The sequence below is a fragment of the Mustela nivalis genome (assembly GCF_964662115.1).
Source record: "Mustela nivalis genome assembly, chromosome: 10".
NCBI lineage: Eukaryota > Metazoa > Chordata > Mammalia > Carnivora > Mustelidae > Mustela > Mustela nivalis.
The window spans coordinates 29,907,750-29,933,857 of NC_139029.1; the positions used below are offsets into that span (position 1 = coordinate 29,907,750).

General features: G+C 38.7%; 1 protein-coding gene across 5 annotated transcripts; it reads left to right on the forward strand.

The window, feature by feature from the left end:
• Window positions 1-231: 231 nt before the first annotated feature.
• ZNF684 (zinc finger protein 684) lies at window positions 232-24,197 on the forward strand. Of its 5 annotated transcripts, none has more exons than XM_082687086.1 (7): window positions 232-398; window positions 12,645-12,961; window positions 14,526-14,564; window positions 18,313-18,439; window positions 18,776-18,871; window positions 21,699-21,773; window positions 22,639-24,197. In XM_082687086.1, the coding sequence occupies exons 3-7, from the start codon at window positions 14,550-14,552 to the stop codon at window positions 23,541-23,543; spliced, it is 1,218 nt and encodes a 405-aa protein (XP_082543212.1). In that variant the 5' UTR covers window positions 232-398; window positions 12,645-12,961; window positions 14,526-14,549; the 3' UTR covers window positions 23,544-24,197. The 5 variants fall into 5 exon arrangements, with proteins under 5 accessions (XP_082543212.1, XP_082543214.1, XP_082543215.1 ...); XM_082687087.1 differs by lacking the exons at window positions 232-398; window positions 12,645-12,961 and adding exons at window positions 13,373-13,384; window positions 14,335-14,426; XM_082687088.1 differs by lacking the exon at window positions 21,699-21,773.
• Window positions 24,198-26,108: the final 1,911 nt, after the last annotated feature.

Here is a 26,108-nt window from a genome sequence, read left to right on the forward strand (position 1 = left end):
GGGGCTCTTGGAAAGGTCCGGGCTGAAGGTAAGCACTCTCGGAGCCCACAAGTCAGGATGTTGAGGGTGAAGGTCGTGGCAGCAGCCCCTCAGGCAGCCAGGAACCTATCAGAGAAGAAAAGCCTTTCACCTGAGGTCTGCGGAGCACCTGGGCTGAGGTTTGGGGCTAGAAGAGGGACCTGATTTTGGAGCTGCTGGGGGACTTTGGTTATTTTTGACTCTTGCTTGCAGGGAGCAAAGATTGGATTAAGTAACTACGTCCGGGTTGCGGGGAAAACGAAGTCATGGAGAAGTTGATCCAGGAGAGAGGCAAGCGTTACCTTGCATCTGGGATGAGCAACAGCCCATGTCGAGTGGATCAGAGAGGAGGAAACGCCGCACTGTGAGGGACTGGTCAGGTGAGAAAGGACCAAAAGTCTCCGTTCTACCACAGCATGCGCAGAGTTGCTGATCTGGATTCTTCAATGCAGACCTGGTTTTTCAGAGCTCTTTTCTCCTCCCCTGGCCGTGTCATTTTCGCATTCTGCACTTCCTGGTGAGGAGAAAGATCAGCCACCTCCCAGGGTAGTAGAAGTTTCCTCTTTCCTAAAGTTTAATTTCATTTGTCAGAGGGAATAGATAGACTATTATCTCTTCCTTGGGGAGGGAATGGAGCTCCACATTTGTTGAGTGTTAGTATGTATATAATGTTTTATCATTATTTGGGGTAGCTGAGTAGGGTCAGAAGGAGTGCTCCAAAGTGTCAGTAGCTTCAGGAAAAGGAAAAACTTGCCGAAGAATATTCATAAGGCAAGAGCATCTTACTAAATACTACTGACCTAGTCAGGATAGGATTTAGAATGTAGATCCATAGGGCTCCAGACTCTTGCCATTGTTCTATTTCCTGAACATTTCGTTTCATTCACTTACCACCTAATAATTGTTACCATTCCTATGTACTACCTGTATTGTTATTTTCATATTTAAAATTTTATACTTTCATTTATTTAAAAACCAGATTTGTCCTAAGAAATACTCTCTATGAAATTATGATTTGATGGAAACTCTAATAGCTTTATATTCTGAGATAAGTCTAAAAATGTTGACCTTTGTGCCATGTAAGATCATCTCATGTCAGAAAGATACAAACTTGCATTAGGGACACAGTGTACTGCATCACCTGGATTTTTTTTTTTTTAAAGATTTTTATTTATTTATTTGACAGAGAGAAATCACAAGTAGATGGAAAGGCAGGCAGAGAGAGAGAGAGGGAAGCAGGCTCCCTGCCGAGCAGAGAGCCCGATGCGGGACCCGATCCTAGGACCCTGAGATCGTGACCTGAGCCGAAGGCAGCGGCTTAACCCACTGAGCCACCCAGGCACCTCAATCACCTGGATTTTTTTCTGCATAGGAAAGTCCAGGCAACACATCTGAGTCTAAATTGTCTATCACCAGTGTATTGTTTTCTTCTTTGAGATGAATAATTCCACAGAGAATGCCCCCCTTTTGTGTCTTCTCTATGAAACATTTCGCTTAACCTGTTCAGGGCTACCCTGTTCTCAGTATGTAAAGTAAATACAAAGTCCATACCTTCCAGGAGCTTACTCTCTCTTTGGCAGTTAATACTCACACATGAATTAATCTAAAACAGTACTGTTCAATAGAACTTTTTGTGGTCAGGGTAATGTTCTGTATCTTTGCCTTATGATGTAGTACCCACTAGCCACATGTAGCTTTTGAGCACTTGAGATGTGCCTAATGCAACAGAAAAATGGGGTTTTAAATTTTATTTTATTTTAGGGACACCTGAGTGGCTCAGGTAGTTAAGCGGCTGCCTTCGGCTCAGGTTGAGTCCTACATGGGGCTCCCTGCTCAGTGGAGGGCCTGCTTCTCCCTGTTCCTCTGCCTGCTGCTCTCTCTGCTTGTGTTCGTTCTCTCTCTCTGTCAAATAAGTAAATAAAGTATTAAAAATAAATAAATACATAAACTTTATGTTATTTTACTTAATTTAGATAGCCACATGTGGGGCACCTAGGTGGCTCAGTGGGTTAAGGTTCTGCCTTTGGCTCAGGTCATGATCTCAGGATGATGGGATTGACCCTGCATTGGGCTCTCTGCTCAGCAGGGAGCCTGCCTCCCTCCCTCCCCTCTGCCTGCCTCTCTGCCTACTTACGATCTCTGTCAAGTAAGTAAATAAAATCTTAAAAAAAAAAAAAATAGCCGCATGTGGCTGATGGCTACATATTGGACAACCCAGGTCTAAATATTTGAAAAACAAACAAACAAAAACCTTTCAAGGTCAGTTGATTGGGATTTAGTGCCCTCCCACTAGGAGGAAAACACCCCAGGTGTACATGTTAATTGCCATTTAACTTCAGTTTCTTGACAGAGGGTCGATTCTCTCCCAACTTCCAGGGACTTCATAGTCCAACTAACATTACTCATTTTGAAATAGTCATCACCTAAGGCACATTTATAATTTAAGACACTTGTACAAATATGTAGATTCTGTGTTTTATTACTATTAAAGTATCTTATAAAGCAATAACTGTATAGGATAGAAGCAGAAGTCTTCACATTGTATTACTTTTGTTCATTGCAAATAACTTTTCTTCCAGCTATATCAATGTTTCCTTTCATTAGGGACATTCCGACTATTTAAAAATGAGTTAGGGGGCGCCTGGGTGGCTCAGTGGGTTAAGCCGCTGCCTTCGGCTCAGGTCATGATCTCAGGGTCCTGGGATCGAGTCCCGCATTGGGCTCTCTGCTCAGCAGGGAGCCTGCTTCCTCCTCTCTCTCTCTGCCTGCCTCTCTGCCTGCTTGTGATCTCTCTCTGTCAAATAAATAAATAAAATCTTTAAAAAAAAATAAAAAATAAAAATAAAAATGAGTTAGGTACAACCATAACTAATAATACCATTTTCAAGGTATCAGTTCTTAAGCTTTTAATATGGGAATTGGTGCATTCAATTTATTCATTGCTTAGTAGATTAGCAAAGAGAAAATTTAGCTCATAGTTACTTCAATCATTTTAAATTCTGTGTCAGATTATTTTACTGGCATCCAGAGTCAAATACTGGTGGACTGGTCACACCTTGATTTGTTTTGTCTTATCTCTATGCTAAATTAGATATGTGAGGTTGGGAAGAAGGCTTAAGAAGAGTATCTTTACAAGGTAATTTGCCTAGTTTCTTAGGATTAAAAATGTTCGAGAGACAAAGCAAATCAAACATAATGTGTGTTCTTTGTTCCCTGGTTTAAAGAAAAGTTATCCAAGACATTATAGGGCAGTTGGGGAAATTTGAGTATCGGTGGTAGTATTAGGGAATTATTAATTTTGTTAGATGTGATAACAACATTGTAATTAATGTAGGAGGATGTCCTTATCTAGAAATGTATGCTGAAGCATTTATATCTATAAATGATATGTTGTGATATCTGCGATTTACTTTAAAATAGCCAAAGAAAATGCACACATGAAAGATGCAAATGCAGTAACATGTCAACAGTTGTTTGTCTACGTGGTATGTGTATAGGTGTTCCTTGTTCTGTTTCTCTGTATATGTGCAATTATTTGCAGCAAATTTTTAAAAAGAGTACCTGTCCCAGAGTAGAGTAATGAGGTCTTGGATGTAAAGCACTCGGTGGCTAGCACTCAGTAACTGTGCAATACCACTGGTATAGCAGATATAGTGGTATTTTATAGTGGTTATTGACAGGGTATTTTATAGTGGTTATTGACAGGGTTTTTTTTTTTTTAAGATTTTATTTATTTATTTGACAGACAGAGATCACAAGTAGGCAGAGAGGCAGGCAGAGAGAGAGAGAGAGGAGGAAGCAGGCTCCCTGCCAAGCAGGGAGCCCGATGCGGGGCTCGATTCCAGGACCCTGGGACCATGACCTGAGCCGAAGGCAGAGGCTTTAACCCACCGAGCCACCCAGGTGCCCGACAGATTTTTTTTTTTTTAAAGATTGTATTTATTTATTTGACAGAGATCACAAGCAGGCAGAGAGGCAGGCAGAGAGAGAGAGAGAGGGAAGCAGGCTCCCTGCTTAGCAGAAAGCCCGATGTGGGACTCGATCCCAGCGGCTTAACCCACTGAGCCACCCAGGCGCCCCCGACAGATATTTTTAATCATAAGCTAATTTCTTGTGGAAGTAAAAAATAAACCTAGTGGGAAACACCAATTTCTGTGATGCTAGGAGGGTAATTTACAAAGTCTGTAGGGTAAAGTAGAACCCAGCAAGAGATTTTCCTTTTTGCCATTTCCTTGGATATATCTCAAATATAAAAAGCCACTAATTTCCACATGTTGCGGAGAACATCCTCTCTCATTACTTCATGTCATTTGTGTGAGCAGATCTATTTGTATTTATCTATACTTAATCTTTGAATTTTGCCATATGGTGTTCCTGAGAGCTACATTTAAAAAGAGCTGATTTTTCTCAAAGAACAGTTTCTAATTGAGTTTCCTAGTCAGGGACTTTGTATCGAAGGAATCACAGAAGTGGACATGGTTTTACCAACATCACCCCAACATTTACAAAAATCTATACTCACTTAAAATAATGAAATAATGTCCCAAGTCAGTAGAATTTTGCAGCAGAAAAGGCAAACCTCAAATCTCCTCTTTTTTTTTTTATTTTTAAGATTTTATTTATTTATTTGACAGATCACAAGTAGGCAGAGAGGCAGGCAGAGAGAGGCGGGTGGGAAGCAGGCTCCCTGCTGAGCAGAGAGCCTGATGCGGGGTTTGATTCCAGGACCTTGAGATCATGACCTGAGCCTGAAGGCAGAGGCTTAACCCACTGAGCCACCCAGGCGCCCTCTCAAATCTCTTAAATGAAGAAATTGAGGCCAAGGCAACTCTGTTACATTACTAATTGATCATAAATAGATAGCCTTCTGTTACTGAATACTACATCTGCAACTACTGATCTACAATATGTTGACTAATTGAATTTAAATTAAAAAAAAGATAAGCTTCTTTATAGGATGTAAATAGCCACGATTCTTTTAACCTTATTAGAATTTGACAGTACTTCGGAGAAATTATTTATTTGGATAATACATTTCTTTAACAGGATATGCAGGGCTTTGTGCCATGGCAGAGACTGGGGAAGAGGTGTCAGCAGAGGCCTCAGGGTTCTCAGACATGAGTGACTCAGAGTTTCTAGAGTATCTGGATTTGGAAGATACTCAAGAGTCAAGTGCTTCACTTAGCAAGCCTGGCCCTTCTTCCGAACTCCCTGGGAAGGATAGCAAGCTCATAAGCTTACCAACGTGGAAAAGAAGATTGGATGTCTCATCACCAATGGAGCGATTCCACCTTAAATATTTGTATGTCACTGACCTGTCTACTCAGGATTGGTGTGAACAGCAAATGGTATATGAGAAGGAGCTTCCTGGTTTCTTGGCTCCTGAGAAGGCAGCTGTTTTGGACACTGGTGCCAGCATCCACCTAGCTAGAGAACTGGAAGTCCACGATCTTGTGACTCTCCCCATCACTACTAAAGAAGATGCTTGGGCAGTTAAATTTCTGAATATATTATCAATGATTCCTGTCTTGCAGTCAGAGGGACGTGTCAGAGAGTTTCCAGTGTTTGGAGAAGTGGCGGGTGTGCTGCTCGTTGGAGTAATTGATGAGCTGCACTATACAGCCAAGGGGGAACTGGAACTGGCTGAACTGAAGACACGCAGGCGCCCTATGCTCCCTCTGGAAGCCCAGAAAAAAAAAGACTGTTTTCAAGTCAGCCTGTACAAATATATCTTTGATGCTATGGTTCAAGGGAAAGTGACCAGCACTAGCCTAATCTACCACACAAAATTATGTCCAGACAAACCACTGGGACCATCAGTGCTGAAGCATGCCCGGCAGGGAGGCTTCTCTGTGAAGTCCCTGGGTGACCTCATGGAGTTAGTCTTTTTGTCTCTAACCCTGTCTGACCTCCCAGTTATTGATATCCTGAAGATTGACTATATCCACCAAGAGACTGCCACTGTGCTGGGTACAGAGATGGTGGCCTTTGAAGAGAACGAGGTGAAAAGCAAAGTGCAGCACTATATGGCCTATTGGATGGGCCACCGAGAGCCTCAAGGGGTTGATGTGGAGGAGGCTTGGAAATGCCGGACATGCAGCTATGCAGATATCTGTGAGTGGAGGAAGGGCGGTGGGATGCCCAGCTCCATTCCAGAGCACCAGGCCAAAAGAGTGAAATGAACAGAAGGGTATGCCTTCTTCAGGAACTTTGATCTTTCCTGCTCCTAATGTACTCAGCAGAATGAAAGAGGACCAGTCTTTGAGCTTGGCTTTCATGGAGAATGTTCTTACTTTGGTTCTTTCCATATTTCCTCAAATTCTAACCATTCAAATCATTCAGGGGTGAGTGGGAGAAATCTGGGATTCTATGATCTCTGGAACTATGCTGCGAATTGCCAAGAAGACACTTGCTCAGCGTGGCTGGAGCAAAAGATATCTTTCAGCAATCATTGCTTTCTTAAGAAGATTCTAAAGTTTCTATTAAGTCTCTTCTCCTTTTTTTCTAGGTCAAGGCTTTCTACATTTTATATAATAAAATAAAGTGAAATGCTGTCCAGGTCAGTTGAACTGATTTTTTTTTTTTTTAATAATCTGAATCATTCAGAGATGACCACTATAAATAGTTGTGCGTATGTAATTCAAGCCTTTAAGTACATAACATAAACATATTTCTGAAGCAGAATTAGTGGGATGAACACACCAAGAATTTAAAATAAGCATGATAAATATGCTGGAATAAGGGAAAATGAAGCAGGAGAGGAGATCATTAAAAAATGAAAACATTAGATATAAAAAAATAGGATAGATGAAGTAACATGTAACATTCACACATAACTATACCACTCCTAGGGGTAGGTCAAGAGAAGCTCTCACACATTTGAGGAAGAGTATACTTTCTAGTACTTTCACAATAGCAAAACCTAAACCTAGAAAGTATCCAGGTGCCCATGATCAGAAGAGTGTGGACAATGTATAACAGCCAAAAGAAATGAGCCACAATGACGTGCAACTTGGGTGACTCTTAGCACAATATTACGTGAAAAGATAAGTCCCCACAGCTTACATACGGTATGGTGGCCTTCTTATAAAGGGAGAACCAAAAAATTAAATACATTTTAAGGAAAATGTGAAAATAATGGAGAGGAATCTCCATGTATTTAAGAAGGCAGCGGAGCCCTTAATTGCAAACATCACCAAAGAGGCCAGAGGGAAGAATGGTATGGATATCATCTGGAAGGAAAAGGCTTGTTTATGCAAACACTGCCAGAGAATTTGCATAATTAGATGGAAGGGGGAGAAGAGTTGGCAGGGGTGGGGTTTCCATGTGAACCAGCAGAACGGTGAATATTGTAAATGTGACTCCATGTTCTACATGAACTGGTAAAAAACCTGGACATTTTTTGGAGTTATGGTAGATTACCTCTGGAGGTGTTCTGAGCTACACATAAAATTTTCTTATGGACAATGGGAATCTTATGATAATAACTCTTTTCTCATTTACTGAGTGAGTGTTATGTGCCAGGTATTGTGCTAAGCACTTGTATGATTAAATCTATATATCCATTATTATCCCTGATGAGGGAATTGAGGCTTAAGAGGCTTCTAAAACTTGTCTGAGATCCTACAATTTGAAAATGGGAGACTCCAGGCCAGATATGTCTGATTGCAGTGCTTATTAAGCTCAACCATTATGCTATTACGTATTTCTTGCTGTTGTTAAGCCTCCTACACTGTATCTTATTCTAGGCCCTAGACAGTTTGGAATAAAACTGGGATCATAGTTAAAAAACTGGACTTTATGGGATAAACAGTATTAAGCTAACAGTCTTCAAGAAAACAACTTGCTCAGAGTTCTGTTGGCATCATTTTAGTTATACTAGAAGTTTTAAAAAGAGGAAAAGGAAAAATCAGTTGGTTTCAGACAATGACATTGTCAGAATTCAATAGTTCTGTAATTCAGTAATACCCTGAGCTCTCAAATCCTTACATCAACATCTTGTCATCATTTTATGGTTTCTCACAAGATAAGTTGAGACATCTGTAGGGATCACCGCAGGATCACTGGCGCTGTTCTCTACAGCAAATGCTTTCCTGGTTTGCAGCTTCCACATAGTTAATAATGTCATCTCTCCCTTGGAAATTCTGCTCAAAGTTATCTGAACTCTAAATTATGGACCTCTTGGATATTTGTCCCATGAGTGGGTAAATGAAAAGAGACATAACAAAGCTGTTTCTTGATTATTTAAAAATTTGCTTCCTGGGCCAGAGAATAGGTTGAATATTTTAATTAGGACTAGTTCCAACTGTTTATAGTAGAAATTGCCAAAATAATTTCTGTTTTGTTTAACCAAACAAAATAGAAATTTATTTCTCTTATGACAAAAACCCTAAATATAGTTAGTCTAGGTTTGATGTTGTACTCCATGGTGTCAGGAAACTAAGTTCTTCTCTCTTGTTTCTTTAACATCAACAGGTATCTTCCTACTTAATAGTAGGAATAAAATTTTAAAAATTATTTATTTTAGAGTGAGAGTGAGTGGGGGAGGGGCAGAGAGCGAGGTAGAGAAGAAGGCTCTCCATTGAGTAGGGAGCCAGATATAGGGATTGATCCCAGGACCCTGGGATCATGACCTGAGCTGAAGGCAGACGATCAGCTGTTGGAGCCGTCCAGGTACTCCAATTTTACTATTGTTTTAAATTGCACTATTCAATAAGCTGGGAAGCTGAGTATCTGTTACTTATTGGTAATTTGTATTTCCTCTAAGAATTGACTGCTTATATTCGTTGCCCATTTTTAATGAGGATTTTAATCTTCTAAAATCTGAAAAGCCAGCATACTGTTTAATTTCCTCTATGGTGGATTTTTCTGAATAAATAATACATGCTCATTATAAAATACATTAAAATGAAAGGAAGAAAGTACTTCCACCAATATTTTTTCAACTATTGCTTTATTTATCGCTTCTCTGGGTTATTGCTTCTCTATTTTCTCTTTTTGGAAACTGTTACATGTATTTCTATTATGTTACATAGAAACTGTTAAATCTATTTCTATTACTTCCTGATTCCCCTAATTTTCCTCATTATTTTATTCTCTGTCATTTTCTTTCAATACTGAGATAATTTTTTGCTTTTCTTCGACTGCTCAACTTAGAAAGATTTCTTTGCTTAGTATTCCAGTATTTTCTTCTGGAGTGCTTATTATGTGTAAAATTTCCTTGACTTGCCTTCTACATCTGTTATCTTCTCTTTCATATTTCACTCTTTTTGTTTTCTATCTTTACATTGTACGACTTCTTTGACCTGGTAATCTAATTAACTGAGATCCTAGCATTTTCCCACTCTTCTCTTCTGCTATTCAAGTAGCCATTGAAGCATTTTGGCCAGTGATTTTATTTTTCATTCCCACCCCCAATTTTGCTGTTCTCTGATTTTCCCCTCTTTCCACACAGGGAATAGGTATTAGTGTAGCAAGTGTGGTAAATGCATCAATGAGTATTGAGCTCATTAGAAAGGTCATACGGAAACCTTAAAGTCTGATTAACATGTTGGGGATTCAAACAGGGCATAGATCTTTGCTATAATGAGAGAATTCACACAGTGAAGAAACTAGAAATATGATACATATGGTAAATGCTTCAGTTGTAACATAATTCTTCATGTTCTCCTGAGAAGAAAAAAAAATTTAAAGGTGAGGATGCAGAAAAGATTCAGTGCTAACTCAAATTTTCATATTCATTAGAGAATCCATATGATTAGAAACCTGTGACAAGAGCCTCAGGTAGAATATAGGTTTTCAAGTTCTTCAGAGAGATTACATAGGAAAAAGGCCCTCTAAATGTATGAAGAGAAGTAAAGGTTTTAGTGATAACTCAAAACTTCACATCCATCAGAGTGCACGAAAGAGAGGAACCCAATAAGAATTTTGTGCATGGTAAGAGCTTCAGCCAAAATGCGAATCTTCATGTACATCAGAATCCACACTGGAGAAAAACCTTACACATGTGGTAATTGTTCTAAAAGGGGAGTTCATGTTGATACAGGCATACCTTAAGAACAACAACAACAACAAAAAACCCAAAAATCTGAAACAACTTTACACCTAAAGGAACTAGAAAAAGAAGAATAAGCAAAACCCAAATTTAGAAGAATAAAGGACGTAAGGGCAGAAATAAATGAAATAGAGATTAAAAAATAGCAAAGATCACTGAAATGAAAAGCTGGTTCTTTGAAAAGATAAACATAATTGATAAACCTCTATGCAGACTCATCAAGAAAAAAAAAAAAAAGAGAGAGAGAGAGCCAAAATAAAACCAGAAATGAAAAAGAAGTTGTAACTGACAGTACATAAATACAAAGGATTATAAGGGACTTACCAAGAACAATTATTGCCAACAAATTGGAAAACCTAGAAGAAATAGATAAATTCCTAGGAACATAAAACTTTCCAAAACTGATTCATGGATAAATAGAAAATCTGAATAGACAAATACAAGTAATGAAATTGAATCACTATTTTTACCCTCCACCAAAAAACTCCCCAAAATTCTAGGACCAGATAGCTTCATAGGTGAAATCTACCAAACATTTAAAGAGAAGTTAGTACTTCTCCTTTTCAGATTATTCCAAAAAATTAAAGAGGAAGGAACATTTCCAAACTCATGAGGCCAACAAGTACATGAATATAGGCTCAATATCACTAATCATCAGAGAAATGCAAATCAAAACCACAATGAGATCACCTCACACCTGTGGATTAGATATTATTAAAAAAAGAAATAACAAGTGTTGGCAAGAATGCAGAGAAAATGGAACCTTTATACACCATTGGTGGGAATGTAAAGTGGTACAGCCACACTGGAAAACAGTATGGAGATTTGTCAAAAATTAAGAATAGAACTACTATGTGATCCAGCAATACTACATCTAGGTACTTACCTGAAACAAAAACCAAGACACAAACCCCAATTTGAAGAGACATATGCACCCCAAGATTCACTGCAGCATTGTTTACAATAGCTAAGATATGGAAGCAAACTAAGTGCCCAACAGGTGAATGGATAAAGAAAATGTATTGTGTGCATGTACACACACACACACACACACACACACACAGAGGAATATGGAATATTTGTCATTAAAAAGAATGAAATCTTGCCATTTGTGACAACATGAATGGACCTAGGCAGTATTATCCTAAGTTAAATCAGAGAAAGACAAATACTATATGATTTCACTTAAATGTGGAATCTGAAAAACAAAACAAAGGAGCAATCAGAACAGAAACAGATTCATAGTTATGAGAAACAACACACATTCCATGACCTATTTATGGAGATAAAACTATAGACGTGCTTGGTCCTCTCCCCCAACTTCAGAAGCCAATCACAAGTCCAGGTTGTCACCCGTGCTTTTGACCTACTGGCTATAGATTGAAGGTTCCAACAACCCTTCCTTGGGTTTGACCAACTTGCTATAGAACTTGGAGAAATGACTTTATTTACTAAATTACCAGTTTATTAGAAAAGGATATACAACTCAGGAACATCCAGATGGAAGAGATGCATAAGGCAAAGTATGGGAAAGGGGTAAAGAACTTCCATGCCCTTTCTGGGTCATCACTCTCTCTGTACCTCCATGTATTCACCAACCCAGAAAGTTCCTGAATCCAATCCTTTGAGTTCTTATGGAGATGTCATTACATAGGCATGATTGATTAAATTAATGGTCACTGGCAATTGATTTCAACCACCAGCCTTTCTCCCCTCCTCAGAAGTAAGGGAGTTGGGACAAAGTTTCAATTCTCTAACCATATGGCTGGTTCTCCTGGTAGCCAGCTCCCATCCTTAGGTACAGTCCAAAAGACTTCATTAATATAACAAGGACACCATTATCATTTAGGAAATTCCAAGAGTTTTAGGAACTCTGCCAGAAATGGGGTTGAGGATTAAATATATATTTCTTATTACAGGTCACAGTATCGCAAAAACAAAAATATGTGCTTTCATAGAACATACAATGAGACAAAGAGAAAGGAAAAGGAATCAAGGATGCTAAAATACAAAAAGTGTATTAGAATCAATGCAATACAGTATTCCTTTTCTCTCCTCAAACCTCCAATACATTTCCCCATCTTCTTTTTCTACTCATCTTTATAAAACCAAACTTCTTAAAAGTACAGTCTATATTTGCTTTCTACACTTCCTCCCTTCCCATTCTTTCATCCCACTCTTATAAAATTCCTGTTAAATTTAATCAAACTTCTACCACTAGACCAAAATGGCATATTTTCACAGCTTCCACAATGCTAAATCCAATGATCAATTATTAGTTATCATCCTACTTCTCATTAGCATTTATACAGTGGATCATTCTCCACGTTTTGAAACATTTTCTTCTCTTGATTTTGCACATCCAAACTCTTCTGCATTTAAGTCTGTCTCACTCATTATCTCTTAGTCTTCTTTCTTGGGTCCTCTTCATCTCCTTTTCTGGGACCTAAGCTGGCGCATTGCTAGAAGAAACTGAACTAAGGGTAGATTTAGATTTTCCAGTTTTTAAAAATCCTGATGTCTTTTATATTTTTAAACGAAAATGATATATACACCTCTTTTTTACAAACAGGCGCAGCTCTCAGGGAAGCCACAGAGATACCAACCCAGGAATCTCCCCCAAAGAGGCAGAGGCTTCCGATGCCTTCCGGAAACGAGCTCCACAGGCCTTATGGGAAATGTAGTCCCCTATGAACAGCCTGCATCGCGGAGGGACCTGGGAACCTGAGCGTCAATTACTTCCGCACACGCGCAGTGGGTCGCCAGCCTTCGGAATCTTCCAACCTGCTCCGAATGAAGTGAGAGCGCGGCATTCGCCCGGAGTCTCTAGGAGAACTCTGTAACCTGATCTCTTAGAAGCAAAGCTGGGAGCTTGGCGGTAAAAGGCTGGTAGGTATGACTCTGTGGAACCTGGGGACGTAAGGGACGGGCGGGACCAGTTTATTGGCTTACCCAGCAGAAGATAATACTTCACAGCCCCTATGTGCGGTGATTTGGTTTTTGGGTATGTGAGTCCTGTCCGATTCTGGAGTAGTTCAGAGAGAGCAAGAGAAGGGTCTGACTACCACTCTGTGGGTTCCCAGATTCCGGGTGGGGCTGGGGCAGGCTCGGTTTGCATTGCTGCTCTTGTAGGAGATCACGGTGTAGGGGTATGTGCATCAGCTGTACCTTTCCTGGTTACAAGAACACCATTGGACCTACCAGAGCCTGCAAAAGGTAATATTAAACCATTCAAAGGGATCTAGGAAGAAAGCATTTCTAGAGAAACTGCTATGTTCTCTTTTTAGTGTATTTTCACAACAATAATCTGAAGTAAGTATTCTCTCCATTTTGCATGTGAATTAACTGAAGCTGAGAGAGGGGGTATGTTATTTGCTTTAGACTGACAGTTTAGAAAGTGGAAGAGCTGAGATTCAAACCCAGATGAGTTTTCGCCAAATTTTCTTTCTTCTCTTTCTCCTCCTCCTCCTCTAATTCTCAGTATAGCTGACACACAGTGTTACATTAGTTTCCGATGTACAGCTGAGTGATTTGACATTATGCCGATTTCACCACAAGTGTGGTTACCATTTGTACCCCTTATATGACAATGACAATATCATTGACTGTATTCCTTATGCTGTGCCCCAAATTTTATTCTTTTTTTTTTTTTTTTTTGCAAGATAGCATCCTGTGAAAAAAACAAAGAGTTGAATTTATTCTCCTTTTGAAATATTTGAGCAGTGACTGCTGAGTAAATTTCGATTTGTAGTCTTTTTTTTTTTTTTTTTTTAAGGGTCTCTGTTGAAACTGAAGATCTTCCAGGGAAGTCTGTAAATAAAGCTGTGAGTCCTCTTTGCATATTTTAGCCTTTCTATGGCCCCAGCTTTGCTGTTTGGAATTTTTAAAAACCGATACTGGGCTCATAGGAGATGGCGAATTTCCAGAGAGATCGAGAGAGAGAGAGAGAGAGAGAGAGAGAGAGGCTGATTTAGACTTTAAACTGAAGGGTGCTCCAGCTTAAAAAAAAAAAAAAATTCCTGGGTCCAACCTTCTCAAGAAAACCCAACTTAGTTTGAGTTCTCTTATCCCAGCTTCAGAGCAGATATTCAAGAGAATTTTAGAGACCAGGCTTTTAGTTAGTCTTTTAATTCATTTAAATTTTCTTGGGATAAATTTTGGGAGAAAAAAATGTCACTGATTCAAAGATTAACAACTTGCTGTTAGATCAGCAGGACAGAAATGTACAACATACTTGTCTAACCTTCATATATTCATAACAGAACCACCAGTAGAGTTTGGTGCTTATAAAATATGGATTTTTCTGACATCTAGAATCATTCTCCCACTGGGTGACATTTACTGAAGCTGGAATGTGAGTCCTTCTGTTCTGATAGTGCTCTTTTCTTTTCTACATTGCTTCTTGGTTTTTTTATATCTTTCTATTCTTCTTTTCCCATTTTTACATTCATAGATCTCTGTGTAAGAGCTGCAGAAAATGATCAACTTCCAGGTAAGGTATCCATTTATTCAGTCACTTAAATCTCTCGAAAATCCATATAAAAAGGAAATGTATAGACAGGGAAAATGTGGATTGAATAGATCAAGTCCAAAAAAATTTAGAAAATTGGTAAGTTGATATCCCGTAGTTGGAATAAATTTGAGCTAAAAACCAAATTTTGCACGTAGTTGGAATAAATTTGAGCTGCATATGTGTACCCAGTCCTTATAGCAATCATAGAAAATGGCTAGCCAGCCAGTTAAAGTATTGGTATTATCTGTGAGGATGAAGCAAAATAATTCCTCAGATAAGTAAAGATATTCCTGATTCAATTCTCTGAAAAAAAAAAAAATACTGTAATGGATTTTCATAGAGATAATGTTAGAAATAACATTCACACCAACAACCCTGTGATAAATGTAACATCACATTTCCTATGACTTTCTTAGGGTGTTTCCCATAGTAAGAAGAGAACATAGTGCCAGTAAGCAGCACTATATGAACTCAATTTGTAAGTTCAGGTACATAGCCTTTCTAATATTCTTCTGTAACCATAAGTACACCTTGTACCCTTTTCCAGAGTCTCCTGGTACTCCTGAGCATTTTCTCTTCCATGTGAATTTTAGCATCAACTTGTCAGACTCTATAAAGGAGTATATAAGGTGTTTTAATTGTGATTGCAGTATACTTTTACACTGACTTGTATAGAATTCCTAACTTCAATAATGTATTCTGTGTTCAATTTTTCTTATTGAACACAGAATACATATTCTTCTTTACATTTTTTAAAAGATTTTATTTATTTATTTGACAGAAAGAGATCACAAATAGGCAGAGCAGCAGGCAGAGAGAGAAGGGGAAGCAGGCTCCCTACTGAGCAGAGAGCCGGATGTGGGGCTCGATCTCAGGACCCTGAGATCATGACCTGAGCTAAAGGCAGAGGCTTAACCCACTGAGCCACCCAGGCGCCCCCCCCTTTACATTTTTATAGCTTTATTATTTTAATTCTTGTACATTCCTTGTAATGTTTATTCTTACATATGGTTTAGGTTGCTCTTGAGAATGGGATGGATCTTTTTTCATTATATTTTCTAATTGGCTATTTTGGTGTTTGAGAAATGTGCATTTATCTATTTGACTTTATGTCAACTTACAGGACTCTTATTAAGTACAAGAATTTTTTAGTTGGTTTTTAGATTTTTTAAGTAGACAGTCATATACTCTTCAAATGGAGTTTTATGCCTTACTGATCAATATGTATGTCTTCAATTTTTTTCTTGTCTTATTGCAATGGACAGGACTGCTAGGAACTATAATTTTCAATGTAATTACTAGCCAATATCTTTTTTGTTCCAATTTTAATGGGATGGTTCCAGGGTTTCATTGTTTCCTCTTGTATTTTAGTAGATAGTGGGGTTTTTTTTTGTTTTTGTTTTTGTTGTTGTTGTTGTTGTTGTTTTTAATCAAGTTAAAGACTTTTAGCTTGTTAAAATAAAAACAATTTTAGCTTGTTAAAATTTCACAAGTTGGAAACTTTTCCCCTTATGTGTTTTTAAAAATACCTGTTGATAAAATAATATATTTTGTCATCTTTACTACCACAATTTAGAGAATTTCTAATACACTTTTTAATACCAAACTATATATGCATTCATAGGACAAACCCTAGCTAGTCTCCTAACTTTTTAAAGGGCCAGATAGAAATATTTTAGCCTTAGAAACCATACAGACTCTGTGCAACTACTCAACTCTGCAGCTGAAGTAAATGAATGGGTGTAAATGTTCCAGTAACATTGTATTTACAAAACAGCCGGCCAATGTATGGGTTGTAGTTTGCTGACCCCTGTTCTATATGGTCTTAACTATCTCTTTGTAATATGTGTGTAGCTACATGCTTTTTAAATTTCAGCTTAAGTTAGTTAACCATGATTTTGGCCTTACAGCTGAGAGGATATATTTTATCATGTAAAAAAGAGTCCTTATTTTCTATTTAATTATGGTCATGTGAGTCTGACATGTTAACCTTCTAACCTATATTTTTACTTTGTTGTGTCTAATATATTGTAAGATCTCTGAGACCAGTAATACCTTTAGTCTTTAGTCTTTTTTGTATTATTACTACAGTGTCTGGTAGGTCCTTATTAAACATTTTATGAGTGAGTGAAGGACATATTAGCAGTATCTTAAATAATTTTATTGAGACATAATTCAGTTATTACAGATTGACCCATTTAAAATATATACAACTCAGTGGTCTTCAGTCTACTCACTGAAACCGTCTCCATTATCTAACTTTAGAATATTTTCATTACCTTAAAAGAAACCCCATATTAGCAGTCATTCCCCATTCCTCTCATCTCCCAGCCCTAATTTGTTTTCTGTTTCTATGGATTTGCCTTTTCTGAACATTTAATGTAGCTAAGACAATACAGTGTGTGATTTTCTTTGACTAGCTTCTTTCACCTTTTTCAAGGGTCATCAATGTTATATGTAAGCCAAAAAATATTGCATTATATGGATATACCTCATTTTGTTTATCCATCTATTCATCAGCTAATGGGTACTTATTGTTTTCATTCTTGGATGAATACTTCTTGTGAAGATTTGTGTATAAGTTTTTATGTAGGCATATATTTTCGGTTTTCTTGGGTATATACTTAGGAGGAATTGCTGGGTCATATGGTACATTTCAAGGAACTGTAAAACTGTTTTTCCGTAGTTGTTGCATCATTTTACAACCCCAATAGCAATATATGAGAGTTCCAGTTTTTCCACATCTTTGTCACTATCTTTGATTTTAACCATCCTAATGGGTGCGAAGTGATATCTCATTTAGTTTATATTTGTATTTACTAATGCTGTTGATCATCTTTTTGTGGCTTGTGGACCATGTGTGTCTTTGGAGAAAGCCTCTCCAAATTCTTTGTCCATTTTTAAGTTGGGTTGTAAGAGTTTTTTTATATTCTCGATACAAGTTTCTTATCAAGGTGTATGATTTGCACATATTTTATCCCATTCTGTGGGTTGTCTTTCATTTTCTTTTTTTTTTTAAAGATTTTATTTATTTATTTGACCGAGAGAGAGACACAGCGAGAGAGGGAACGCAAGCAGGGGGGCAGGCTTCCTGCCAAGCAGGGAGCCCAAAGTGGGACTTGATCCCAGGACCCTAGGACCATGACCTGAACTGAAGGCAGACACTTAATGACTGAACCACCCAGGCACCCCATCTTTCATTTTCTTGATGGTGTCCTTTGAAGCACGGAATTTAAATTTTGATGATTTCCATTTTATCTATTTTTTTTTTCCTTTGGTCACTTACACTTCCTGTCATATCTAAGAAACCACTGCCTAATCGAAGGTCAGGAAGATTTACTTCTATATATTCTAAGAATTTTATAGTTTTAGCTCTTGCATTTAGGTCTCTGATCCATTTTTAGTTCATTTTCCCATATGATATAAGGTGTTTGTGTGGGTGTGAAGGGAGTCCAGCTCATTTTTTTGCACGTGGATGTTTAGCTGTCACACCACCATTTGTTAAAAAGACTATTCTTTACTCGATTGAACTGTCCTGACACTAGTGAATATTTTTAATGTGATTTTTGTTTCTATCACAAAATATAATTCTGAGTCAAGCATACCATAGTTATATTTTCTGAAAACTCAACAATGAATATGATATGATCATAAGAGGCCGCCTTGATTCTCTTGCAAGTCCCCAAATGATGCACACTTTAGTTTGAAGATGAATGTGCTGTTACAGGGATCAATGACATTCCAGGATGTGGCTGTGGACTTCACCCCAGAGGAGTGGCAGCTGCTTGACTGTGATCAGAGAACCTTGTATTGGGATGTGATGTTGGAGAACTTTAGAAACCTCATCTCAGTGGGTAAGGACAGTGGGTGGTGACTCCTCAGTGGAACTAAGAATATACTATTAGTGCCCTTCCTCTAGGACTTGTGGAAGCTGTGGACGTTCTGAAGCATTCCTAAGTTTGGCCCTGAATGTTAGTGGTCACAGATTCTTCATCCCCTTTGAGATGACGCATAAACAGATAGAGTGTTTATGCTTCTGGCTCCCAGGTGGAGGAGAAGGGTCTTTTCTGTTCTAAAACCTGTCTGTCATCCTTTCCAGGCCCTGAGACTGAAGGAGGCAGCCTGAATTGTGAGGTAGTCATTTGTCTCTAGCACTTTGTCTCCAGTTCTGTGTTGTTTTCCATGAACAGGGGGCCCCGGTACCAAAACAAAAGGCATCTTCAAGGCAGAGCAAGGACAAGAGCCATGGCTGGGGGAGGGAGAGAACCCACGCTTGTGCTGTCCAGGTGAGTGAAAGAAAACTAGGCAGATGGAAGTCTTTGGAGTTGAGATTCAGTTCAGTGAGGGACAGGTAGCTTGGAAGCAGCTCTTAGAGGAAGGCCTTCTTAAAAGCCACACAGCTTTGGGTCCCCTTGACATAACATCGTCAGATCCCCAGATGACACCTTGACCCCCCATGCTCACTGAGCTGCTCTTTCTCTTTGCTCAGCTTTTGTCTAGAGGGAGGTCCCTCTCCTCTCTGCCCTGTCCCCCTGCACTGCCTGTTCCATGGAGGCCCTTGCTTTGTGCTCTTAATTCCCAAAATCTTCATTCTTTTATCGTCAGCATGGGCACACATCTTTTCCACATATCTAGTTTTTACAAAGTAGTCAGATCGTGTGGATTTAAAGTCTTACTCCATCAATCACTGTCTAACCTAATTATTTTGTAGCACAACTTTATTTATAAAACAGATATAATATTAATCCTCACTTCAAGTTTCTTTTAAAGATCATATGAGTTAATCCACATAAAATCTTTCAAATAGTTGACACAGAGTATGTGCTCAGTATATGTTGATTGATTTATTTCAAAACTTTTAGTAACATTATGCTCTTTCTAATCATTTCCCCTTTTCAAAAAAACCTCTCCCTTTTCTTGTAGCATAGACCCACCTGTGCATCCCACTTTGCTCACCTGCAGTCTCACTGCTCACTGGCAGTATTAACCTTGTAGTGCAGCCCTCTGCTTCACTTGGTAATACTGATATCATTTGGAAGTTCCCCAGCTTCCTTTGAGTTGGTTCCTCACTAATCTGTCCTCACCCTCACTTACTGCTTCTCCACCATTGCTGCTTGCCTTCCTGTCCATCTTCAGAACTTCTCTCATGGCAACTCCTTCAGAAACCTCATCCCTCTGAAGAACTAATTTGATTTTCTTTGTCCTGTCTGTGGCATCTGTGTGTCTCCCAACTCCCCATCCCCATTTTCCCAACTCCTCACTTTCCCAACTCCTTGTTCCCATTTTCCCAATCCCCGTTCTCCAGCTCCCCATTTTTCCCACCTGGCCTCCATCTCTGTTTTCTCATAGTAACCACTATGTCATATTCTTTAGCCTTCACCTTTCTGTTTACATTGTAATAAAGGATAATGGCTGGCCTGCTGCTTGGCCGTCTCCACATCACTGTGGTAAGCAACTTAGCTTTTTTCTCTCAAGAGTGTCTCCTTAAATACTATTATGACTTACTACCTGTGATTTCAATTATTAGTTCATTCAAGGCTGATTTAAAATAAAATTTTCTTTTTTCACAGAGCCCATAAAAGACTTTAAATGATTGAGACACCAATTAAGTGTATTTAGATCCCCTAGGACCCCAAATTCGAATGACATAGCAAATAACCTAATGAACCAAGTGAATTTGAACTCCCAATACTGTGTTCATGATTCTATATTGCCAATTTCATCCTATTTTCTGGTTTATCTTAGATGTTCCTGCAAGATGTATCCAAATCATTACATTTTCCTTGTCACTCTCCTGACAGATAAACACAGATTATTTCTTCATAACTTGTACTGTGATATTTAAAAGGCTTTTAAGGCCCTCTTTAACGTGATCCCATTTTATTTGCCCAGCATGGTCCATCTTTTCCCTATGCCGTGACAGTTGGGCTCTTTAGTGAACTTTGTACACGATTTTCTTCTGTGCCTCAGTTCTTTGGAAGCTGATGTGCTCTGCCTAACTAAGCCCAGCATGCCAGTAAGTCTGAATTCATTTCTTCTCCTCTTTCATGGGAACTCCAGCCTAGTTGCTCTCTACCTTCTTGGAAGCTCCATCCTAGCTCTCTTATGACTCTACCGTGAAAACTTGACATATATTCTCTTAGTTTTGTTTTTTTTTTTTTAACCCATGGCTTATAAAGCATATTTTCTTATGATAATGCCCTGAAGAAAAAGTCCTGTACCATTTTTTATTGTTCTACCATTGCTGAGCACACAATGGATATTTAATGAACATTTTGTTAATTCACTGTTGTAAAGTCAGGCATTGCGAGCGGTGTTTCTTATTCTTTCAGTGAGGCTTTTTTATGTTTCCTGAGAAAGATTCAAAGAAAGAAAAAAACAAAAACAAAAAACAACCCATTGCCATTTTTTTCGGTGTGTCAAAGGCAAAACAACCATATAAAACATTTTAAAGTTTTAGGAGTGTGGAATATTTGTTCAGTGCACAGTAATATTGCTGTTCTAGTTAATTGTCAGAATGACTGGTATTGGGGAGCAGTGGTGACTATCTTGGAAATACAGAGAAAATGGAGCTTAAAGTTAAAAGTATATGAAGATTAGAGGAGTCTTTTTTTGAGATCATGGAACAATGGTTCTTCCCTAAAGAATATCTAAGGACTAGATAGGATGAGGTAGGGGATGTTAAGGTGGGGAAAGGGACATGAGCAAACTATTGTAGTTATTTAGAGTCTAGAACTCTTAGAACAGAAGGTATTTGATTAGGATGAGAAGAATGCATGCTTCGATACCATGAGAGAATTCATTATAATGTATAGTTTTGTTCACCAGGCAGAGTGCCTTGCATTTTTCAGTTGGTTACTGCTAGTTGAGGTAACACAGGATACTGCTTCCCATTAGTTGAAGTAGAAAGGAAAAAAGACAGAAACTCTAATCCCTATAAAGAGATGTGTACTAATGGCTATAGCCCAGTACTCGGGGCAGCTCCACAGAGAAGAATGAGGCATGAAGGAAGAATTTGGGGTGTGGTACTAACATTCCACAAGGAGGGAACCTTAGGAGTGGCAATATAGCCCCTTTTCCTGAGTTTTCTTTCTTTCTTTCTTTTAATTTAAGCAATCTCTGCACCCGGTGTGGGGCTTGAGCTCACGACCTCGAGATCAAGAGCCTCATGCTCCTCTGAGCCAGCAGGTGCCCCCTTTTTAATGGAGAAATGGATTGGAGATTTTAGGGTTTTGAGGATAGGAATGAAAAAAAAAAAGTGACTTCAGGATAAAAAAAGGGACCTCACCAGCTTTCTGGGGATTAAATTTTTAGGTAGATTGAAAGAAAATGTAAAAACAGTACTTGTCGAATACAAATATAACAAATGGTCATATATAGGGCTTCGCCCTAACAAAAAAAGAAATGCAGCCAGAATAAAAGCAATAGCAAACGGGCAGAATCTGTGGCTCGGCTTACAAGAACATGGGAGAATATATCCCAGCTGTGGCAGCTGCAGGCCCGTCTCACCTGTGATCTGGATGAAGTTAGAGGACTGGACACATAAGAATGTTCCTGAAGGCAACTGCCATTGTGCCAGGTGATGAAGAGGAAAAAGAGATGTGAATGAGGGAAATGGGGAGCCCTTCCACCAGGGTAACCTAGGACTGGAGTAGTGGGGACTCTAGACCTGCCATCTCCAGATCTAGTTTTTCCTCTGATATCTTCCCTTAGCTCCCTAGTGTCTTGTTCCTTGGGTCACCTCATCCACTGGTCATATCTCCTCAGTGGGCTGTCTTCATGTGAGGTAACCATGCCTCGATGTCTGTACCCTGTTCAATGTAATTTGTGCCTATTTCACGGTCTTTTCATAGGTCCCAAGTTAAGCCATCTGTTCTCTTTAATGTCATTCATCTGCTCCCATTTCCTCTTCAGCAGTTTTATTCTTAAAGCTCAGAAGCAAAGCAAATATAGGATTTGTTTCAGAATTAGATACTGGATTTGAAATAATGTTTCTTTCTATAACTGGCATGGAAAAAATTAACTAGACATGTTTTCTTGTACTCCTTTTTAGAAGCTGATTGCCTACTTGTTGATGAATCAGAGAAGCACCAGGAAAGCAAAGACAATTTTTTGAATTCAGTTTTGTTCACATTCAATAAAATTCTGACTATGGACAGACTCCATGGTTATAACATGAGCACAAGTCTTAATCCTACAAGAAAAAAATCATATAAATGTAAATTATATGGGAAGAGTTTGCAACCTACTTTAGACTTACTTAGTTACGATAGATGTTATACTGGAAAAAACTCATATGAATGCACTGAATGTGGGAAAGCCTTCAAAAAGAAATTTCATTTCATTAGACATGAAAAAAATCATACAAGAAAAAAACCTTTTGAATGCAGTGACTGTGGGAAAGCCTATAGCAGGAAGGCGCACCTTGCAACTCATCAGAAAATCCATAACGGAGAGAGACCCTTTGTGTGCAATGATTGTGGGAAAGCATTTATGCATAAAGCACAACTGGTGGTCCATCAGAGACTCCACACGGGAGAGAAACCTTACGAATGCCATCAGTGTGGGAAGTCATTCACTTGGAACTCCTCCTTCACCCAGCATGTGAAATCGCATACACTTGAGAACTCATTTGAATGTAAGGAATGTGGGAAAACCTTCAGGTACAGCTCATCCCTTTATAAACATTCTCGATTTCATACAGGAGAGAAACCCTACCAATGTATTATATGTGGCAAAGCCTTTGGTAACACATCTGTGCTTGTTACACATCAGAGAATTCACACAGGAGAGAAACCATATGGGTGCATCGAATGTGGCAAAGCCTTCATCAAGAAGTCACATCTGCTTAGACATCAGATAACTCATACAGGAGAGAAGCCCTATGAATGTAACAGATGTGGGAAAGCCTTTTCCCAGAAGTCAAATCTTATCGTACATCAGAAAATTCATACATAATATTCATGTTGAATACGACAAAGCCTTAAATATTAGATAACTATCTTATTAAAACAGAATTCATGGGGAGAAATCCACCAATTTGAATGGATTTGGAAGAGTAGATTCCCACAAAAAAGAATCAGTGCCATCATGTTTTGGAAGTGATAATAAAATTTTTACAGAAAAAGGTCACAGAAAACATTTATAAATAACAGCGCTTAGAAAGAAAGCATAAATTAGTCAAGGAATCAGTGAAAATTATACTTATTATCTCTGATTTTTATTTTTATAATATTATAGAATTACACAAGTGTGAGTATAAAATGTTTATTACATTAAATTATATCAAGAGTGAGATACCTATCATTTTTTCTTCCAATCCTAACAACATGCAAGTGAAAAAAATGTGGTTTAATATGAAATATGCATTTCAGTAATACTTTTATCCATTTGCTGGCACTTTTAATGGGCAAGGCAGTGTTATTGATCTGTCTCCTTTTTAGTTATAAAACTTGTTATGGAGATGTTTTCCTATGTATGTAAACAGCAAAACAACCAATTTAAGACACAATTTGCGAGGGAAAAGCAGTTGTATTCTGTATTACAATAACTATTCAGTTGGGGAGAATAAGTCTTTAAATAAGTTTGTAAATAAAACATTTGCACTTCAAATATTCCTGTTCTTTTTCATTGGTGCATCTACATAAGATTGTGACTGTGTCCACAGGGGCACCATCTCTATTGGATTTTAATAAGTAGGGTGTCCTGATACTTTGCAGCTTTTGGGGAGTGAGTTTTTGGGTCTATATTTGTTTTCTTGTAAGAAATTGATACAGGTTTAGCTCTTAGGGGTGCCTGGAATTGTGCCTGTGACAGCACAGGGAGCATTAGTCGAGTTGAAAAGAGCAAGTTTCTCTGCTTAGGGACTTCACTCTGGAATGTGACATAATGTAAGTTACACATATTCCCTTAAAAGGGTGAGTTTTTATTGCTAGAGTTTTTATTTAGGCTAGAGGGGTTTTGTTGTTGTTGTTGTTGTTGTTTTGCTGTCCACAGTGTTCCTTGTCAAAAACCTTTATGCCTTCTTGAGTGGTGACAAAACAACCTGGACCTGAATTTGGAAATCAAGCCTTTTCAAGTTTAAGCTGATTTACAACTCTGCATTGTTTTTCTTCCATTAGCCATTTTTTAAGAGCATATTGTGTATTGACTATAAGTGAGTGATAGTACAAGATAGAACAAGCATATTAGAATTTAAGGAACTGAATTAAATATTGTCTACTGACAAAAGTCCTTTGCTTCACCAAACTTTAGTCAGGGTCCCAAACCTTCTCCTAGGCCTTCTCTTCTGTTTTCTTATAAAATCTAGGTTTAGCAAGAATCTCACTAAATCAGTTTTAACCAGAATTTCCTACCCTCGATACCTGATCTGGTTCTTCACTCTCTACAGTCCATCAAGTGAGGTCTGATCACCCTGGCCTTTCTTCAGCAAGACTCCTGTTAGGTCAAGGGGCTGCCTTCCGCTCCAGCCACAATCTCAGGGTCCTGCGATAGAGCCCCACATTGGGCTCTGTGCTCAGCAGGGAGTCTGCTTCTCTCTCTCCCTCTGTCCCTTTCCCTGCTCTTGCTCACACACGAATGCACTCCCTCCTTCTCCTTCCTCACACATGCATGTTCACTGAAAGGACTCCTTTTAGGTCGATTTAGCCAGAACCCTCCTTACCTCTGATGTTTTCTCTTAGTAACTATTTTCCATCAATTGACCATTCCTCCCCTCCCCACTCCTTTGCTATAAATTCCCACTTGCCATGCTGTATGCACAGTTGAGCCCAATCTCCTTACCCGACTAAAATCCCATTACAGTGGTCCATATACCTATTGCGATGGTCCCAAATAAAGCCCACCTTGCCATCTTTAACAAGTGTCCCTGAATATCTTCTTCAACACTCCCCAAGTATTTCAGGAGGCTACATGGTGGTTTCTCTTGCAGTTCCAAAAATTTATGGAAACTCATTCTTTCAGAATTGTTCTCAAAAATCAGTTTGACAGCCTTGCAGGAAATTCTTTAGGTATTTAATCACAGGACTTGCCAGCTCAACTGTTTTCTCATTTCCTACATGAAATCCTCATTTTGTCCTACTTAGTTCTGCCATTCCATCTTATCTCCCTTTCCCAAGCCTGTGCCTTTCTCATCTGAGAAACCCCAAACTACTTAAAGCTACAGGAAGAGAGGAAGTAGGGGTTTCTTTGCTAGCATTATGTGAGGCCCCTTAAAAGAGCTGATGTGTAGGTCAAGGTGGCAAGAAGTGTGCAATGGTCTTCTCTGGAAATAAGGGAATAAAACAAAGGAGTTTTGATTGTAATGTATCAGGGCGCATGTAATCTGGGTTTCATGAATTATTTTGCTCCCTCCTGTAAGTGGAAGTAGGAATATGAGTAGAAGATAAAATTATTTCCAGTACTGGGCAAATATAAACTCTTTCCTAGAGAGCTCTTGTTGCTGACCTCATTGTTGGGCTGTACAAGATTCTGGCAAGAAGAAAAACAAATCAATGCTTGGATCTATCCAAACATCTTGGATTC

Coding starts and splice junctions, on each gene's coding strand:
- ZNF684 (XM_082687086.1), top strand. Junction 18,872..21,698: donor CCCACGCTTGTGCTGTCCAG/GTGAGTGAAAGA, acceptor TTTTAATTTAAG/CAATCTCTGCACCCGGTGTG. Junction 21,774..22,638: donor ATGCTCCTCTGAGCCAGCAG/GTGCCCCCTTTT, acceptor ACTCCTTTTTAG/AAGCTGATTGCCTACTTGTT.